Below are 22030 nucleotides of genomic sequence, written 5' to 3' on the forward strand. Positions count from 1 at the left end.
TACATAATAATGGAACTAGTGGTGAGCGCATGTCAATGCAGGGCTGTATTCGTAGGTGAATTTCCGCATGAAAAATGCGATGCATTGTAGGGTTAAAGAACGATGTTAACGTATTGTGGGAAATTTATGATAAAAATACGCTAGATATTCATTAAAAAATTAAGTTTTATAAATATATTGAAGCAGAGTTAATCGGTTCTATGACACCAATTACTTTAGCTATGTATAACAACTTATTTATTAAAGGCCTGTCTGCAGCTCTCAAAAAACAACTAAAAATTCATATAAAATGATACACAAGAAATAGAAAAGAAATTTTTTTCTATCAAAATTTCTTAAATCAGAATGCAACTCATAAGAAAAAAATGCGCGTAAATTTACTTCTTCAGGAAAATTTAATTTTTCTTAAGAAAGGCGGTAAATAATTATTAAAAAAAAAAACAAGTAATTCCTAAGCAAAAACCCAAACCGACTTCAATTCTCATATAAAAATTTAATTCAGGTACCACCTTTCCCTTAAAAATTTTTTTTTGGAATCGGTTAATGTGGTTCATAACATACATAAACAAAAATATTCCGATGAATTCATAACCCCTCCTAAATTTTTTGGAAGTCTGCTAAAAACATTTCAACTCTTTGTAACGTATTTTTTATTGTAGGCTATTATTGGGTACAGTATGACAGTATGAACTTTTTTCGGTACTTTTGTTATATGTACATACATACAGTGACGAACAAAAGTATTGGCACAGAGAATTTTTCCCAATGTGTGCAAAGTTTTTTATTCTAATTTCTTTTCGCAAAGTTTTTTTCGGTAAATATTGTTCATACTACAACAAAAAACATAAAAATAAAATCTGCAAACTTTGTGCAAAACTTAGGAAAATTCGATCATTAAAATTGTGAAACAAAGTTTTTCTGAAAGTCTATATTATATGTAAACTTGTGGTCAGCTGATTAAGTTAAGTGACATTTTGTCCAGTTTTGGTTACTTTTCTTTTGTTTATCTCATGTTTAATATTTTTTTTTTTGTTAAAGTCTAGCACATTACATAAACAGCACCACATAAATCAAAATTTCAAACTTCGTACAAAAATTATAAAAATTCAACTAACTTTAATAATTAAACAAAAAAATTTTAAACTTCTTGTTCAAATTTTTGTAAAAAAATTTAGGTATGCAGTTTAATAGCCCATTAAATTTTAGTACGTTAAAGTACAAATTTTAAATCGCTAGAAAATCGCGATGACTTTTTATTTTTTTTTTGCTGACGGTGCTAAATTAATAAAAAGCTCACAATTTTTGGGTGTAATTGTTAGTTTGTTTAATTTTTATAAATTTTGTTCGAAGTTTGAAATGTCGATTTTTGTGATGCTGGTTATGTACACTTAACTTAATAAGCTGACCACAAGGGTACATACGTTTGTAAGTAGAAAATTAAATTCTCAGGGCCTTTTGAATCCATTTAAATTTTTTTAAATGCTACTTTGCGACGATTAACTTCATTTGAAAAAAGAAAAACACTTAAAATCGCCAACCTGGGAAACCTAAGAAATTACTTTTCTATATACAATCCAGACTTTTAGAAAAATTTGAAATCAAAAAGTTTCAAAACACACGAAACAATCAAAAAAACGATGGTCCAAATATAAGAAAACTGCGTTTTTAGTTTTTCTCTCTGACGTCAGGAAGATTTTTAAAAGAATTTTGAAATTTTAAAGATATGATTTATTAAAAAAATTATTTAAAAAAATGCGGTGCTAAGTAAAATGCCAATAGAGGCACCAAATGAAAGATAAGTCTGTAGTAATTAAAAAAATATATATATTTTTTTTGGGTGACAAGGACTAACGGTAAATCCCCTTTTTTTTATTTTTTTTTTATTTTTTAAGCTAATATGTACGGATAGAAGGGCGAAATTCTAGGATGTGGTGGTGTATATATTAGTCTTTATATACAGGCACTAAAACAAATGACCATGTGTTGACCTTTTTTAAATATCCATAATATTTTTCTGTTATGTTATTTTTCTATAAAAATTTATTTATTTATTTATTACAAACTGAAGCTTACAATTAAAATTATAAGCCTAGTAAGGAAAGCTATGGCTGCTATGGCCTTCAGCTTCTTCTTTGATGTATAAATAGAGCTTTATACTAAGTGATTATAAGTAGTTTAGTATTTCATTCTAAATTTTCAGATGCGATATATTTATTGGATATATTTATTTAAGTTTTGTAATATAATTTGGATATTTTTAAGAAAGCTATAATTTGATTAATATTATCGATTGTGGGGTTGAAAATGCATTGAACGGGGTCGGTGTTATGAAATATATGGTTTCTTAGTGAATTGAAGGAATAACAATCTGACACAACGTGATTAATGGAGATCGGGGCGGAGTTACAAAACTAACATGTTCTGGGGGTATTGTTGTCTATAAGGTGAAGATGGGTTAATTTTGAATGGCCCAGATGAAGTCGTGCGAGTTTAATAAAATCCATTCTGGAAAGTGATGGGTCGGCATGGTTTGCGAGGTTGCTTAAGTGAAGCCTCTGTACATTTTGCGCTTTGTACCAAGTTGAGCATTTTTGCCAAGTCTCAGATTTATATTGTTTTATGAATTTCTTCTTGAGAAATTCAACTATGTCATTAACACTTAGATTAGTAGTTGTTAAGACAGAAGCTATGCTATGGTGGCGTATTTTGATGTGCTATCAGCAAGTTCGTTACCCTTTATACGGGCATGGCCCGGGGACCATATCAGTAAAATGTTTGGGTGTTTTTTTTGTAAAATACTACGAATAAAACTCGGATAGTAATCATTATTTTCGATATTGGATATAAAAATAAGCTTTAACCAAAAGCATATAAATCACAGTTTCAAACTTTATAAAAAATTTAAGAAAATTCAGCAATTTTCCATCAAAATTTCAAATCTGAATCTTTAAAACATTTTTGGGTATGCAGTTTTATAGCCCATACAATTTTAGTCTAATGAAGAGCAAGTTTCAAACGGCTACAAAATTCCGTTGATTTTTCTAAAATCTAATTCAACCGTATTTTTTAGCCATTTGAAACTAGTACTGAGTTCAATGGGCTAAAAAACTGAATACTCACAATCTTTCTGGTAAATCTTATAAAAAAAGCTCGAAATTTCTACAAAAGTTTGATTTATTTTTAATATGGCATAAAGTTTGAAACTTGGATTTACACGGGTTTTGTTGAAGAATAAACTATATTAAAATAAAAAAAAAAAATTAATAATAATAATAGATTGGCGCTTACACACTCGGAGGTTTGCCATTGCCTGCCGAAATATTATAAAAAATTAACCAATATTAAATATCAAAAAAAAAAAATTATGTTAAAACTTGTCAAAAAGTTGTGCGGCTATAATTTTTTTATGGGCAAAAATACTATGAGACCCCCGAAAACGAGTTTTGATCCTAAATCCAAATTTTGAGGGCAGATATATTTGGGATTTTGAGTATACAGTTTTTTATTGCCCAACTAGGCCAAAATATGTGCTATGTGACATTCCAAGTTAAGCAATTTTTTTTGTTAATTTTGTTACGTTGTGTTATTATCGGGTTTCTGAAGGTGTGGTAAGCGCCGTACTACGACAATAATTAATATAGATATTCTGCCGAAATCCACAATAAAATCTGCGTTTTGTTAACATTAGTACTGCAATTAAAACAATAAAATTTGAAGTTTTGCAAAACCCCGATTTTTAACACAATGCTAAATATGTATGTATCATCATAAGTTTTCGAAAACAAATTACAAAAAATTGTCGATTCTCACAAAATAAACCATCTCGTCATAAAAAAAAAAAATAAAACTAGTCCTGTAAAAACGCCCATTTTTCTGAAACATGTTTTTTATAGAGAATTAAACAAGAATTACAAGAATGAATAGTGTAATTTTAAATCCCTAATTAACTGGTCTCCCCACTATGAAAATTTAAAAAAACAACTGTTAACAGCTATGTTAGCTTTAGGACAATCATCTTATATATAGGAATGTTAAGACCGTTTCTTTAACTTTTAAACGACGTTAAGATAAAGTCTCTACGATGAGCGGAAGTACATGATTAGTCAGAATCCGAAGACAAAAAAAGAAAAAAAAAATCATTGAATACGTGTTAGCTTATTTCATGTATAGACCCATAAAAAAATTGTATTCATTTTTTGTTTGGTACTAATATCTATTAAAATAGAAAAAAAAGTAGTATCTAGTTAAAAACTAAAATTTTTTAGTTAATCAAAATTTTTGCAACCTCCCATAGAACAGGCAAATTAGGAAATTTGAAAGATAAATTTGGCAATTTATAATTGCATATTTTATTTAATATAAAAAAAAAATGTGGTTTATTCACGGATTAGTAAAAAAAATGTATTATAAAAGAAATTAATTACATGTAAAAAAAGTTTAAGTCTGTCTAACCTCTAAATAATACCAGATTTAAAAAAACAGCAAGTTAGTAATAAAAAGTTGTATATTTTACTCCGCCCAGTTTATGGCTCTCGCTTACAGAAGGCATTCCGAGGCACCTTCCAAACCTAACCTAACACTACTGAAATAAAACTCCATGCATATTATTTAGTTTAATTGTTTTTAGCATATTTCTATATTTCAAATTTACGGATAATACCATGCAATTAAATTAATTAATTTAAAACCTTTCTGTGGCTGTACGATGATATTACATTTTTCTTATAATAACTACAATATTTATAATTTGTGATGCCATTGATTATGTTGTGCACCATTCTGAGGATAAACGGACGAGTGTACCGGATTACATTGCTCATTTATAGATGTTGGTCCAATCAATGGAGACCAATGCATTTGGTAGGGATTCGTTCCGATTGGCGCAGACGAACCATTGCCATACGAATTGGCAAAAGGTGAAAAATAATGCGGATGGTTGTATGAACTATAGGCAGCATAGTCGGGAAAATGTGTCGAATAATCACACGGCGCGGGCACATTTTGGCCACCGCCTGCATGCATAAGGCCTGTGCTGCTATTATCTTGCACCGCGCCGAATGTATCGCCGATAAGACTATGATTTTGATTTAAATTTTGTGTACTATGAGGGGAATTTTGCGCTAAATTACTATAATGTTCATTGTCTATATTATAATTTGATCCGTACAGGTGTAGTTTTGGCTGCTGCTGTTGATGGAATAGTGATGAATAGGGCGATGGTGCGTATGGTGATGAATGTGCAGCATTTAAATGACTGTGTTTCAGTGCTTGACTTTGTGATGAGGACGATGCAGAAGATGACGATGCTGCTGATGATGATGATGCTGCTGCTGTGGCAGTTGCGCTGGCTGCTACTGCCGCTGCGGCGGCTGCTGTCGAAGATGATGATGAGGGCGAAGGTGTATAATCAGTAGATATTGGCATCTCTTTTTGTAGTTTTCGTTTATTATAATTACAAGTCTGAAAAGACTCAGTCGGTGTCATCATGTCGCCTAGGAGGGATATGAGTTGGAGAATGTTAAAGTTGTTCATCATTAATAATATAATATTATAGGTATGTATATGAATCTAGGCAAGGCCTTTGGGTTTTCTCACCTCTTTGATTCGTGTATTTCGAAAGATCGGGAGGCGTGAGACCACAAAATGGTGGATAATTACCCATTTGTTTGTAGGGATATGGTGCTGGTTCAGCCATTGGTTTATTAGTATATTGTGGTAGACATTTCTGCGGCAGAGTTTGAAGTGAATACAATTTTTTTATAAGATATTTTGTTCGAGCAAATAATTCAAAGCAACACTTACTTGATTCATAAGTGATGTCTGTGGTGGGTTATTCTTATCAAGGCTGTGTTTTAAAGGATAAACTGCTTCTTTCTTTCCCTGCTCCAACTCATGATGTTGATCCTGCTGATGATGATTTCCCTCATTCTTTTTCAAAGCAACACTTTCTTCTATTTGCTGTTGGTTTTGTTGTTGCTGCTGCTGCTGTTGTGGCTTCGGTGCTAGTAATTTTTGGCTACCTCTCGCTGTATTTGCAAACTCTTGCTTGGTGGTATTATCGTTTATATGTGATGCATAAGCCTTTTCGATGCTGATCGGGTTCGGTTTATGCTCAACCTTTTTCAAGCTATCAAATTTAGTATTGATATCATCCTTTGGCATTTGCAAATCTGCCTTATATTGATTTGCCTGCGTGAATTCCTTGCTTTTAGCTGAGCTTGATTCCAGTGGTTTCTTTGCATTAGTGTCGGCTGTGCATTTGTCAAAGCCACCAGTTGATTTTTCGGTGACTTCAGTACAACTGTTTTGAGATCCTTATGAGGAATGAATAATTTAAATTAAATTGCCTTTTGTTAAAAAAAAAACGTACATAACTGTTATGTAAGAGCTAGAACATGACAGTGCAATGGAGTTTGTGTGAAGAAATTTCACCGGTACCGGCGGCATCGTGCTTCCCGTATTATCTACACCAACCTTAGTTTAAACCAGTTTGCTCGAGCGTTTTAACTAAGTTTAAACCACAGTCAGATTTAACCATTCACTATAAAAACAGATGCACCTAAAAATATGCAGTGCCCTTATGTGATGATAACATAGATTTTGACACCTTTCAAACTTTTAGAGCAGTGGTGGGTTTTTTTTCAATTTTCCCTAGAACATGTAATTGAGCTACAAAACGATGCTTAAAGCGAAGCATTCACACTTAAATATTTGACAGTCGGCTGTTCCTTTGTTGGTATTTGCCAAAACAAATTTGTTATAAAGTACGTGCGCCCATTTTTGTTTTAAAATCAAACCGCTTTTAAGCATAACTGTTGTGTTTGCGTTTTTCGAAAAATATTTAATAAATATATGTAGCTTCTTTCAAAAAGCATCAAGTATTAGATTAATAGAAGTCTCTTTAAAATACATACATACGTACACAACTTTTTATACCCCAAAAAACTGGCTATGCTATGAATATTTTACGCTTTAAGAGCAATAAACTGTAACACAATACCGACAATTAAAAACGATAAGAATGTAATGACAACAATATCCAATGAAATCATTGATAACATAAATAATAGGCCATTAACAACAGAATGCTTATGTGTTCTAATCTTATTATTTCAACATTTTTGGTACAACAGCCATAAGCGCCTTGAAAGAAATTGTACCGATCGCCTACAAATTCGAATTAACGCACTAGTGCCGACCTGGCGGCTCTGGTCATCACCACATACATTTGTAATTTTGGTAGCTTTCATTGCAAGTTGAAGGCTTGGAAAAGTTTTTAATGAAAGCTGCTTATATGTAACTCATACAATTCTATTGCTGCAATGCTAATATGTACATATTGGCCACAAATATTTCAAAGCAATGAAATGATGAATGTGAAATAAATAAATAAAAAGTTCACTTACCTTTTGCTGTGTTGTCGTTTTCCTTCTGATTTGCATTATCCGTCTTTGTTTCTTCGCTCTTCTTTTCAGATGTGGTATCGCCCTCATTTGTTATATCAATAACTTCATCTTTATCCGTCTTATTATTTACCTCTGTCGCTTTACTGGACGTTCGTATTGCAATTATTTTCCCACTTTCCAATTGCATATATATTCCTTTCGCTGATTTTAATACCATAACGCGCTGACCGGATTTCAATATGATATTCGATTTGTCATTCGAATGAGTGGGTATGACGACGTCTAAAATATAGAAACAGGTAGTTGTTTTTTTTTTTGGGTTGGAAAGGCAATGGTAAAATTATACATACCTAGCGGCAAAGTCATTTCTTGTGCAGTCATGCCTTGTCGCTGCCAAACTTCAGCTGGTATCCAACGTGTTGTCCGTATGCCGCCACTTTTTGTTGCAGGCATAGTTTTGGTTGTTTGCATTGGTCGTATCTGGAAAATAAATATGTATCACATTTTATTAAAGAAAATAGCTTTCATTCATTTATGCGTACATATGGACATATGTATGTATGTACATATATGAAATTAATATTTACCGATGCCACAGGACGCGTTACAATACTGCCATCGTTACGGACAATGCGATACTGATTCTTAACGGGTGCACAAAATGCTTGCTTAACGCTGGCCTTTTTCTCCATCTCATAGCCACGATGAGCTTGCCTTTTCTCAGCCTGTGACAATTTCTTCTCTTTTCGATCAATCAACAGACTTTCATGAAAGAATGGTTCCTTGGATAAACTAGTTTTGTGCTCAACGACAATTTTGCGTATTAGAACATCCTCAAATGATTCGAGCGGTGTTGTGAATTCTGGCACTTCCGATTGAATTTTTTCATCATCATCGTAATCATGACAGAGATTGGTTATATCTCGTATGGATAGATGTGCATCCGGATTGCATTCATCGACAACTCTATCGGACATTCCTTGCTTTTTAATTTGTCTATCATAAATTTTCTTTTCTAAACACTTATCCATTACTATTCTATAAACGAAACACGGCTTTCTTTGACCATATCTAAAAAATGGAAAAAATAAAAAGTTCGAGTCTAATGGATTTCTGAGTTGAAAAGGGTGAAAGCATACCGATAAATTCTATATACTGCTTGTGTGTCGTGACAGGGATTCCAGCTAGCATCGAAAACTATAACGCGATTGGCACCGACAAGATTAATACCCAGTGATCCAGCTCTGGTTGATATCAAGAACAATTTGATGCCAGCATTTGAATTGAACTCATTTACGAGTCTTTCACGTTCTTGCGAAGTTGTGGAACCGTCTAAACCTGAAGAAAAGGATCGGTAATTCATTGATAAGGTGACCCAAGATCCACTTGTTTAAGTTAATTAAAATATATTTTAAGTTTAACTAAACAATTACTTATTACTACATAAATTTTATAACATTTATTACTTACGACAGTAGGACAGCCCGCGTCCCCAAAACATATCCGAATCCGGCATACGCGTCATTTGCAAAAATGTCTCTATCAAATTCAATGTTAGGAGACTTTGACTAAACAAGAGCACTCGGTCGCCAAGCCTGACACTCTCATTTAGAATGCAAAAGAATATTTCCATTTTTGGTGAATTTTCTACCAAACCGGGTCGGTATTTTTTCATTAAGTCCATAGCCCATTCATGCAATGTAGCGTCATCAGCTTTTCCTTTTCCGGCATCCTTCTCATTGCCCAATGTACTTGCGCTAGTCAACAATTTAACATCTTCTATCAAAGAATCTGCGCTGGTAATACCTGTTCCATCACTACTTGTATTTGTTAACAATGAATTGTTATCTCCTTGCAGTGCCTCATTTTTAATGACCGGACAAAGTGTCATGTCGATGTCCGTCTCAACAGTTTTTATTTCCTTCGTATCCAAATCTACAATTTGCGAAGAGCCACCGCCTTCATTTGTTTCGTTCGGCGTTTCCTCAGCTCGTTGCGGTACCATGCCCACGTAATTGGGCTTTGACAAGGATTCAATATTATCGGTAACAGATTGATACGGAAAATAGTTAACATTAGATTCTTGCCAATAATGATTGCCATGTCCACCCAAGTATGAAGGGACATCGTTTTGCTGCTGATTGTATGGATCTGATAAAAGTGAGCTGGAGAAAGACAAAATATTAGTTTCCCTTCAGCAACACAATGCAACTGTAAGAATACGTGATATCGTCGGTGATACTGCAAAACGTTCTATGTCACTTATTACCTCTGGTGTTATCTGTATCTGATCGCTTCTGGCAATCGTTCATCTTCATCAGCCAAAGGTAAACAGTTTTGTCATTTGTTTATTATGGTGTAACGATTTGCAGATGCATTCCGGTGCAAGTAAGAGACCATCCAAGTGTCAAGAGTACTAATAGACATAGACTGTTTTGCAGTTTCACCGACGATATGCAATAAATATTGCCAAAATGTAAAAGTGAAAAGAAATTATTCGCGAATAACTTTTATTGAAACCTTTAGTTTGAAAGGAGTATGCAAGTTTTCAGTTATTACTTCTTTTTTTTTTTTGTAATAAAACGCATGCTAACCCTTTACAGATAATGCATAAATGAAAGATCGCCATAACTCAAAAAATCAAAATGCTATAAAAGGGATTTTGAAGATTCTGGTTATGTTTTCCTCATTGAGCAATCATAAATACCTAAAAAGTTATAACAAACAACAAATACTATGACAGGACAGTCCTCGTCGAGGTTAGCCTTTCCAAAGCCTTCGACGAAGACAAACCATGCGACGCTCTTCCCGTTCCAAGGCTCACACGACATCAACCACTTCTGTGCTACCATATCAAAAACAAAATTAATAATACAATTTAATCCAAAGGCTAAATTTGTAATCAAGTTTTACTAGGTCTCTTTTTTCATCAAATGGTGATTGCTTTTTAGCGGAAAATATAATAGCTGTGAGAAAGAAAAGTTTTTCTGTTATCAGACCCAATTGATAGATATCATTTAGAACATAAAAAAATTTCCGCATACTAAACTAAGTTTTGTTTATTGTTTTATTATGCTGGTTTTCCAACAAATGAGCGACACTTGATTTAATCAATTTATTTAGTCATTCTATAAACAGTGTGACCACTTACCTCTTCATCAAATTGGAAAATACAGTGTTCGGTTTGTTCACCACTAAAGCCTGGATTTCGTGTGGCGCCACCTCACACGCTGCTGGTGATTGCTGTCCTGACATCTTACACTCAGATGCTGGCGAATTAGCTTCCGAGGATGTGTGTTCTTTTGGCATGATATCTGGACCCATTTGGTCAGTACTAGCAGATTCAATTGATTTATCCTCTTGTGGCAGTATTGATTTTTCTGCTTCGCCTGGCACCGCGACTGGAAGTACAGGCGGGACAATAGGCGGCTCGCCAATAACGTCAGTCTCCTCCATTTCTAATTCTAAATCAATTTCTTTTCGTTTTAAGAAACTATACAAAACGTCTGGATGATTCCATATTTTACAACAAACTGCAAATGCTTTCAACGGATTAGGAACAGACTTGGTGCGCACTATGTCATTCATGAATGTATCGTAAAGTTGACGCTGAAACGATGTCATTCGCGTTAGTACTACATATTCTAACTTCTTAGGTAGTGTTTGTTGCAGTACGACATGAGAACGCCGCTGCACAAAACCGAGCAGCAATGAATGTAGCACATGGGCGCGATAACGCATTAATTTGTGATCCTCGGGCGTTGAGTCAATACATTGCCCATTCTGTATGGGACGCTCAAACATGTTGCAAAACTCATTGCGTGTACCAAGATAATTTGGACGCACAAAATCAACCATACACCAATATTCGAGTAAGTTATTTTGCAATGGATAACCTGTTAATACAATTCTACGTCGTGTACGTATTTGTTTAAGTGCGAGTGATATGCCAGCATGTGCATTCTTAATGCGATGTCCTTCATCACATATAACCAAATCCGGTCCTGGTTTGACAAGTGCCTGATGTACACTTTCCATTAATCGTCTATTCATTTCGGTGCCATTCCTCTCGCAATTAACCGCTTTATTGCTGCGACGCTTACGTGTTGTCATTAATTTCAATGCAAGCAGTCTGAACAATTCATAACCGATTAGAAGTACGCCACCCTCCTCGGCCCATTTAAGGATAACTTTAGCGCGTGCGGTCAAAGTTTTATGTTGATCGTTGAGTATGAAAACATCGAATTGGCGGGGTCGTACATTTTCGGGATTGTCGGAGTATTTCGGTAACCACATGTTAAATTCAGATACCCAATTTTGCAAAGTATTAATAGGCATCACACAGAGAACTGTTTTGGAGGGTGTATGCCGCAGGAAGATATCACAGAAACAAATCACTTGAAGCGTCTTTCCCAAACCCATTGAATGTGATAGAATACAACCGAATCCGCTGGAACTCTTGAAACGTTTTGTTGATTCAATAATGTTGTCGAAGAGAAATCGTACACCCCCAATTTGATGCGGTTTTATAGTTCGGGCTATTTGTGGTGCCACGAAAATGTCATCTTCACCTTCTGGATGTCCGATGTTGACCAAGACGCGTCCTTGCTCATCGGGAATATTGTACGCATCTTTTACGTGCAAACCACTATTACCTGGATCATCTGCCTCCTCTTCATCTTCCAGGTCCTCTTCATCGTCGGATAACATAATGCAATCATCCTCAGATGAGCTGTCTTCTATTGTAACTACATCACTGATGACCTGTTCCTCCGCAGGCTTCACAGCATCTTCATCATCAATTGGTGTTGTTGATAATGGTGCAATTTCCTTGCTTGAAACTGTCTCAGTTTCTAACTTATTAGCCAGTTTATCGCCAACGCTGTTTGATAAAGATTGTGAGCTGGCATTTAGTTCAGACTCTGTTGAAGGTGTATCAATTTCTTCGAATGGGGTTTCACTGGTGACCTTTGCGAAAGTTGTGCCACTTTGTAGTAGGGAAAGTACTTTATTTTGGGTGCGCACAAAACTTCTGTTTACTGCCGCTTGACGTTGAGTTTCACGTATGATTTTCTGTTGTTCCGCAACGCGAGCCAAACGCTCAGATTCCTCCCGCTGGGCAGCTAGGGTATTCGTATCCAATTGGTTTTCGTCAAAGACGTCACGTATATTTTTGCGCATGTTTGCAGTCTTTTTCTCCTCAGCAGACATGTTGTTACTCAGTTTTCGTGCATCTACGATATCATCATTTTCAGTATCTTTCTTCCTTTTCGGTCCATAATGATCGTTGGGATAGCCAATATCACCAACACTGGGGTAACTAACTGTCTCCAGCGTGCTGGTTTGTTGTTTCATAGAATCCAATGATTGTTTGGCGTCCATGTCGTTCAACAGAAGTGGATCCGTATTTCTAAGATATTGCCCAAAGGGATCTTCCGCACTAACGCTATTGACGTCGGGACGCAAATAGGGTTGGAATGGCTCAGTAGGCTTATTTATGGGGGGCGGTTTCATTGCAGCATTCTCGTTGTACGTATCCATTCGATTTGGGGAATCCATGATAGATTTCTGGAAAAGTTTGTTTCATAGTGTTAGCAAATTGTAGATGTAAAATACAAGCATGAGAATATACGTATATGTACATGCATACACTTTAAAACCAAATTAATGCAGTTATGTACTAATAAACTCCGAAGAATGCGTACATATATGTAATGTATGTCTGTTTAATATTTCAGAACATCACTTGAAGCAAACACAAATCTTCACATCTTCACGCAATTGCTTTTGCATAAGGCCAGCGAGTTGTGAACACGATTCACACATTCAAGCAAACAAATTTTCTTGGTACCTCAAGAAAAAGGAGTGCCGGAATTTTTAACTTTTTAGTTGGTAAATCCTTCGCATTTTCAACACTCCATTTACTGCGCTTCGTATTTGATTCAAGTAAGTACAATCTTCAATTAGCGTTTAACTTTAAGATACATACAGGTACCTTTTATGGCTGAAATCTTGACAAGAAAAATCTGACTGCTACAGCAATTAAAAACGAGAACTGTGAGAGACGATTTGAAGAAAGGAAATATATTTCTATATGTTGCTACTCACAGCGACCATGCTGGTCCATAATTTTCGACTCATTCGCCAAGTTTATGAAAGCACAGGAAACTGAAAATTTTCTTTTACATATGTATATGGGTAATTGAAAATACTCATTACCGTACATCGGTAAACCTTAACTTCGCTTTCCACCGCATTCTAATCATAATATACACACATTATGTTAATACATATATTAACATTTACACATGTAAGTACATATTATCAATTTGTAGACATTGCACATAAATTACTTCTTCTGCTGCATAAATTAATGAGCCTACGAAAGTTGCCTTTTCTTCGTTGTTTATAAACAATTAATATTATCACTTAATTTATCAATAAACAAATTATGTACCTGTTATACACAGGTATATTTCAAAGACTTGATAAGAACGTGAAAACTCTTCACATATTCCAACCGATATACTCAAACTTATAGTCGTTCCAGTTTAAAACTTTGAATGGAAATTATTTAAATTTTTGTAGAACATTTTCTAGTTTTGAATCAATTACAGGCAGAAAAAATAGGATACCCCAGCTCCTAGTGACACTCTTCTTTTTACACCAAATCAACTGTTGACAGATATGTATAGCAGAGAACTTGAAGAGGAAAATGCGGAATCGAGTACAGAGTGGTTGAGAAATAATAAATCGACCGACAGTACCGAGATATATCGATATTTTTGGTAGGTTACATCGGCGATACACGATCAAGAACTTGCTTTCAAGTCTGGTTTGACAATCATATTTTCAGTTACCTCAGAAGTCCACGGCAAATGTCAATTTTAAAGATAGTTGCGAGTATTTGTGTATGGGCAGTTTGATATCCTAATATAAATATTTACCATATGACGCCACCAGACAACATTCTCTCTCTTACAGTAGTTAAAACCATTTAAATACTAAAAAAAAACTGCTGAATAATTTCCTATAACGTAATTATAAATAATTCAATAGTGAACAGCTTCTTATTTTGATTTGATATCAAACTTTTATAAATGCTATCACCAGAACTTAATATCTCTACCTGGACACATCATATGTACACCGATGGCTCCAAAATGGAACGCGGAGTCGAAGCAGGTATTTACTCTGAGTCACTGGGAGTAAGAAGATCAATTCATCTGCACGATTTCGCGAGTGTCTTCCAGGCAGAAGTATTCGCTATAGCCGAAGGCTGCCGTCTCTTAGAACGTAGTGGATTGCGTCACGGCGAGCGAGTAGCCATTTTCTCAGATAGCCAGGCGGCCATTAAGGCCTTAGCGTCTTTTACACCAAGGTCGAAACTAATCAAGGAGTGTAGGACACTGTTAAATACAGTAAGTCGTCAACTCGTCAAGTCTCCTCATAACCAAAGTTGGGCAACGCCAACGCCAACATAACTCGGAAAGAGGGCCAACCTCAACTATTCTCGCGCGTCGTTTGTCAGCTGTTCCAAATAATCAAAATTATCTGATTTCATTTTCCTTTTTCATCAAATACGGGCAAGAAATATATACTACGTTTATACGTAAGCTATTTGCAAATACCTAACTCACTGTTTATTCGATGGTGAAAAATTCTTTTTTAATATTGCCTGATTATAAAAAGGCAATAATATGACCATCGAAAAGGAAAATAAAGTTAAAAATGGCAACGCCAAAGTTGTATGTGGACGCGCCTTTATTTGTATTTAATGACACCCAAGACCGCTAGAATACTGTATTTATTGTTATCAGGCAAAATGTTAGGAACTGAGACCGCATATTGCTCTTGGCAAGCAAAATTATCAGAGCTTTTATCTTGATAAATATTGCCAGCAATTTGGTACTTTGACATTTTCATATGCGCGATAACTTCGTTGTGGCAACATTATTGATATTTTATTATAAAAGCGGAAATTGAACTGTTTTCTGTTAAAATTTTGTTATTATGTATATGTATGAAATAGCATATTTTTTAAACTTTTTAAGTGATTAAATATAGCCATCTTACAAATGCTTTTATCAAGATAAAAAGTGCCCGCGCACATATATTGCCTCAGATAAAATTTTTATCAGACAATAAAAATGACACTTGGTAGGCAAAAACTTTTGCATGTAAAGACGGGCCATAAGTTGCTCTAGTACCACTTAGCGCCAAGGTTAAACGAATATTACGTTCATTCTTTATCTTTTTGGACTAAAATCTGAAAAGTGTCAAAATGCCAGAGCGTAAGCCAAATGCGCTCACTAAAAGAGAATAACAGAAAAAAGTAAAGGAACGCATAAAAACAAATTTTTAGTCCAAAGAATGGCAACAACAACACTAACATCAAATAAGAATGGAAATGTATGTTCAAAGCACATTCACAAAAGCACAAGCACAATAAACACTTACTATATCAATTATTTTTTGCTTCCTTCCAATTTCAATTCACTTTTTTTACTTTTTAGGTTATTCTCACTTTTTGTGCAATCTTTAATTTCCGTTAATTTAAATTCAGTTGAGTTTGACACTTTTCAGGATTTTGCCAGAAAAAATTCTTCTGACTAAATCTGACTACTTCGGACTGAAGAGAGTCACTCTCACTGAGTGTTGCTCTCTCATTTTTGCTGTCATTTTCGAGTTAAGGAACGCTTTTTGGACTAAATCTGACTACTTCGGACTTTTTCTGACTATTTCTGGGAGATAAGGAACGCAACTATTCTAAGTAGGGTTATAGGGAATTTACATGATTCAGTTTTCACAGGCGATTAGTTGAATCAAAAGTTGAACGAAAGTAGGCAGCCGACCAACTTCATTGAAAGCCATGAACAATTAGAACAGATCTGATCGGTTGAGAAGCCGCCATTTGCAATAGCAATTGAGAAACAAGTAATTTTTAGAAAAAAAAAAAACCGACTTCAACTCTCATATAAAAAAAATATATATATATATATATCTCATGATCCGCTGATCGGATCTTAACCAGATTAGTATGGGACCACCTCTGAGACACTACCTTTCCGATGAAAAGAATTATCGAAATCGGTTGACGTGGTCCAAAGTTATGTGGTAACATACATAAAAAAAAATAAAATAAAAAAATATTCCGACGAACTGATAACCTCCTCCTTGTTTGGAAGTCGGTTAAAAAGTGTGTGACGTTCGTAATTTTTGACGTTGGCTATTTCTGTTTTGCTTCTTTCTTTATGTGTGTTTTGTCGGTGGTTTATTTCATTGATTTTTGAGCGATTTTCAAAAATATTTTGTGCAAATGTAATTGAAATGAAGTGCGCGGTGATTGGTTGCAAAAACGTACAAAAATAATAAATTGCTTGCATTTTTCTCTTTATGCTTCGTCTTCATATTCTTTGTTTACTTTTCAAAGAAAATAACATGGTGCCGAAATTATAAACGTCAGCCAGAAAATTACTTTTTTCTTTTGCTTCACCTTGTCAGATCTTGTGTAATTGGATCATGATTGAAAGCGATTAGTTGAAAGGCCGTTTACACCAGGCGATTGTTGCTTTCAACTAAGGGCCGGTTGTTCAATGTCTGCTTCATACTTTTTGCGTTTCTCGCAGGCGTCGTCACACAAGCGAGATTTTCCAGCACGTGAAGACAGCCGGTTACACGCAAAGCCCGCATGAACCGCATTTCGTTCTTGCAAAGCCCGGCCGGCTATGTGGACGGCTGCATTTGAATTCATGTATTCATAGGCACTCGGCACATTACGCGCCTAATCAAAGTAGAGTAATCGTTTCATCATACCGAATCGAATGCATGACGACTCGACTTCTGCACACTTCCACGCCCTGCATAAGTCACCAGCTAATAAACACTTATTTATTTATTTATTTATTTTTTACAGTCTGTTAGACTTATATTGCAACAAAGATTTAACATTCTTATAATTAGATTTTAGATTTAAAATATAATATAAATATTAAATATTAAATACAAAATACAAAATGCTCTACAGAAATTTTTAAATAACATTATTTCTTTATCACTGCAATTATTTTATGTCATTATACACGCATGCAATTTCCTGGAAGTTATGTAGACGGTTGGAAAGGCCGAGTTTCCAATCCGCGCTATTCTTTTTGGGTTACTCCATTTATTGATATCTCCTGGGTGGTCAGAAAGGCCGAGTTTCCGATCCACCCAGTCGCGCTTTCGTGACGGTTAACGGTTGGAAAGGCCTAGTTTCCAATCCGCTCGTTTATTGTTTATTATCTAAGGGTCTAGGTAGTCGGAAAGGCCGAGTTTCCGATCCGCCTAGTCTCGATATCTTGGTGGTTGGAAAGGCCTAGTTTCCAATCCACGCTATTGTTGATACATCACTATCTTGTAGGCTGCGTTCTAAAATAGTCAAATAGCAGCCGCTTGAAAAGAGTGATAGTATCACAATTTTTTATAGCCTCTGGTAATTCATTGAAGCACTTTAAGCCTTTATAGAAAATACTTTTTTTGTCCACTTCTGTTCTATACTTCGGGAGTCTGAAGCTGTTATTCTCTCTCAACAAATATGTATGCGTCTCATTTATATATCGGAGATTATCGCTAAGATAATCCGGCAGGTTGCCCTTCTTAATATTGTACACAAATTTCATAGCGTGGTAAAAAACTTGTTGCTTCACGCTTAACCAATTCAAGGTTTCAAGCATACATCTTGTTGGTGTGTCATACGGTTTGTTGAGGATGAATCTCATCGCTCGGTTTTGCATTTTTTGCAGCTTATCTACATGGGAGTCCCCCGCTAGGAAGAAAATCGTGGGGCAGTATATAAAGTGCGGTTCTACTATTGACCTGTACACCAACGTTTTATATCTTCTTCCCAAGTACTTACACGATCTCTTTATAAGGCCAATTTTTTTAGCAATCTTTTTGACTGTATACTCAACGTGCTCATCAAACTTTAGTTTGTTGTCTATGTATATTCCTAGGTACTTGACAATTTTCACCTCTTCGATATTTTCATCTTTGATTTTTAATTCACGGCTTATGGAGTCAGCATTTGCCGCTCTGGAAAATACCATAAAGTTAGTCTTTTTCACATTCAGTTTGAGTATATTTGAACACAGCCATTGATACAAAGAATTAAGATCTTCTTGCATTTTGACAATCGCATTTGGTAGTTCCCTATCACTGATCGTTAACAAGGCATCATCCGCAAAGAGTTTTATTTTACAATGTTTGAGAGAACTTTTAATATCGTTTATATATATATTAAAGAGTAGGGGTGCCAAAACTGAGCCCTGTGGTAATCCGATGTCTACGGCTATCTTACTAGACCTCTTTGAATTAACTATTGTTTGTTGCCTACGATTACACAGAAAGCTTCTAAACCAGTCAAGCTCAGTGTTTTTTATACCAATGTATTTTAGTTTATCCAACATTCGGACCCTATCAACGGTTTCAAATGCTCTTTTAAGATCAATAAACACTGCCACTACATTAAGGTGTCTGTTCAGATCTTCTTTCCATTGAGAAAGCACCAGATTCAGCGCAGTCTCACAGGAATGTTTAGCTCTGAATCCAGATTGTTCTTTTATGAGTATTTTATTGGATTCCACATAGTACTGTAGCTGGTTTTTCACAACGGTTTCTAGCATTTTTTCCAAGCTAGGGAGAGTATTGATGGGCCTAAGCTCCTCAGCTTTAACCGTTTTTCTAACTTTCTTGACGGGCACTATTGATGAAATTTTCCATTCTTCCGGTACTGATCCTGTCTGGAGACTCTTATTTATAAGTAGGGCATAGAAATATCCCATATAATCAACAGAGTCCTTAATAACACCTTCAGAAAGTAGGTTGTTTCCCCCAATTTTCCGCTTAAATTTTTTGGCAATTTGAAGAATGTCTTCCGTTGAGACCTCTTCAAATTTTAGCGTACTTGTGGGAGCTCGTTGCTCGAAAAAATCATAGTTTACACACTCTATATTGGTATGTATTTCCAAAATGCTGTCCACGAAAAAATTATTTAGGTTTTCCGCAATTTCAAAGCTGTCTACGTAGTTGGTGTTATTTATTATCACTTCCCCAATATTTTCTTTGACCTCCGTGTTATTGACTACCTCCTTTAAGTATTTCCACATGAGTCGGCTGTCACCCTTATTTATTTCCACCTTATGCTCTAAGTATTTAATTTTTTTACACCTTACCATTTTCTTATATCTGCTTCTCACTAAATTATATTCACCCCAGTACCCTGACAACACTGCTTTCTCATGGGATTTAGATTTATACTTGTTCATCTCTGTCAATTGCCTATCATACCATTTGTTCCTCTGCCTAATGCGAGTTATTTTTGAGTAAGTCAACTACCTCATGGCCCACATAATGCAGTGAGTAATATACTCCACCATACCGTCAGCATCGAAAAAATTTAAGTTTGAGAAATCGCACTGCCTTAGTAAACTTGTTAAGTTCTCAGGGTTATATCTCTCCCAGGATATTACTTCTGCCTCCTTAGCAAGTGGGTTAAGTTTATTGACATTTAGTCGAAACATTATTGTTTCGTGGTCAGATATTCTATGATCCTCGACCTTTTGGCATATAACTCGGTTATCATTGGAATACAACAAGTCAATACGTGTTTCCGAATGTTCCGTCACCCTCGTATTAAAATTTATCAGCTATTGCATGGCTTGTTGCATGAAAACATCATTGAGTTTTCTGCTGTAGGTTGATACTACGTTCATGTTTATGTTAAAATCGCCAATGACAACAGTGTTCACAGAATTTTCTGAGATTTCTGCTAGGATATCCTCCATATATGTAACAAATTCCGCATCACTTGAGCTTGGGGAGTGATAAACCACCCCGAGCTGCCACCTGGTATCACAGTGTGTGAGTTGAATAACTATACACCAAACATTTTTGTCTAAAGCCTTGTTAGTTATTGTTTTAAAACCGAGCGTGTTTCGAACGAGTATTATCACTCCCCCTGTGTGTCTACTGTGTGAGTCGCAGCGTATCATCTGATACGCCGGGAACATTATTTCCGTATCCTCTATGTCATCAGTTAGGCATGTTTCGGAACACAAAAGTAGATCCGGGTCGGTAAAATCTATAAGTATTTCTAGCTCAACTTTATTAGCCACTAAACTCTGTATATTGAGATATACGCATTGCAAATATTTGGGTAGCGCTTTCTTTACACCTGGGTGAGACGTAAACTCCACGCTAGGGTCCCCACAAACTTGCTGTAATTGTTAGTAATTTACAGTATTTCTTTTATGCTCGAGCTTTTTCTGGTATACAGGACACTGTCGGTTAAATGTCATATGATTTTCATCAAGCCCTAAGTTAAATTTTTTATTAGCACGAATGCAGTTTATGCATTTGTTTAATGTTTCCTTAGAACATTCCACAGTTTTGTGGTTATCTAGGCACTTGAAACATACCTCATCGGCTTTACATTTCGCAGCTATGTGGTTAAATCCCTTGCATTTGAAACAGAAAGTAACATCCATTCCATCTTTGACTCTACATTTTTCCCAACCTATGTTTATTTTTTCGCTTGCCAGCACGGCTGCAAACGCATCTACATCTGTTTCTACTAACGCATTATAATGTTTTGCATTTCCTCTTTTTGTTTCAAAACATTTCAAAATTTTGAAATTACCATTTTTGAAGCATTCATTCTGTTTTTTTATCATATCCCTGAGCTGCTCATTCTCATGTTTAAAGCTCATTCTATATACCATGAACCTTGGCTTGGCTTTCTGTACATAACAAATTTTTGGCCGTTCTTTCGCAACACGCACTTCCGCAAATATTTCTGCTCCTAAGTACTGCATAAACGCTTCTGGTTTAATACAATTTGCACGAATTTTAGCACGAAATCATTCATTTCCAATTATTTTCTATTGAATTGACAAATAAATTTTATTTCCAACACAAAAAAGTGAACAAATGACGATTTCAAAACTGTAAGCGCCTTACAATGTTGGGCGCTTCGATTCATGAAGCTTTTATGATTAGGCGTAAGCATGATTTTGAATCGTAATCTACAGAGCTTCATTGAAATACATGGGCTCGGCATAAAAGCTTTATACTTTAGTATGCCGAAACGATTACACTACTGTGATTAGGAGCTTAATGTGCGGAGTGCCATAGTCAGCTGTTGAAGCGACGCCAACGCCAACGCAACGCCAAAGTTCTATGTGGACGGGTGATGTGACAACTGTCATGCAACTTGGCATTACCTGCACTGCTATACCAAGAAAACAATTTTGTACTACCTTTTTACTCGTCAAAATTGCTGTGGATTTTATATATTTTGCTTTAAAATTATTAGCAATGTAATTAAGTTTTATTTTTCGGCACGAAAACTCGAATTTGGACGAAATAAAATAAATATTAAACAGGCTGATTGTCAAAGCGCGCAAAAAGATGGGAGTTAGCCAAGAATGATAGAATATAAGATTGCGCCGTCCTGGGCGTTGACATTTGTGTACCACAAGTAAACAAAGTATAGAGCGGAAAGAAGAAGTTGAAACTGCCAAAGCAGTTCACTTTACAGCGAAAAACGTGTTTTAATTCTACTACATGCGAAAATATTGCCTTTT

At 35.4% G+C, this 22030-nt stretch overlaps 1 protein-coding gene across 2 annotated transcripts; it reads right to left on the reverse strand.

Moving 5' to 3' along the window:
- Positions 1-4603: 4603 nt before the first annotated feature.
- Positions 4604-14088, reverse strand: LOC118744718 (helicase ARIP4). 2 transcript variants are annotated; one of them, XM_036477939.1, is made up of 11 exons: positions 13631-13838; positions 13515-13574; positions 10558-12974; positions 8877-9571; positions 8546-8744; positions 7994-8477; positions 7757-7886; positions 7407-7688; positions 5803-6314; positions 5596-5725; positions 4604-5492 (listed from the first exon to the last, which is right to left on the reverse strand). In XM_036477939.1, exons 2-11 carry the CDS (start codon positions 13545-13547, stop codon positions 4741-4743), a joined length of 5634 nt encoding a protein of 1877 aa, XP_036333832.1. In that variant the 5' UTR covers positions 13548-13574; positions 13631-13838; the 3' UTR covers positions 4604-4740. The 2 variants fall into 2 exon arrangements, with proteins under 2 accessions (XP_036333832.1, XP_036333833.1); XM_036477940.1 differs by lacking the exons at positions 13515-13574; positions 13631-13838 and adding an exon at positions 13864-14088.
- Positions 14089-22030: the final 7942 nt, after the last annotated feature.

The sequence above is a fragment of the Rhagoletis pomonella genome, unplaced genomic scaffold (genome assembly GCF_013731165.1).
Source record: "Rhagoletis pomonella isolate Grant_MI unplaced genomic scaffold, Rhpom_1.0 Rhpom_scaffold_00008, whole genome shotgun sequence".
NCBI classification, from domain to species: Eukaryota; Metazoa; Arthropoda; class Insecta; order Diptera; family Tephritidae; genus Rhagoletis; species Rhagoletis pomonella.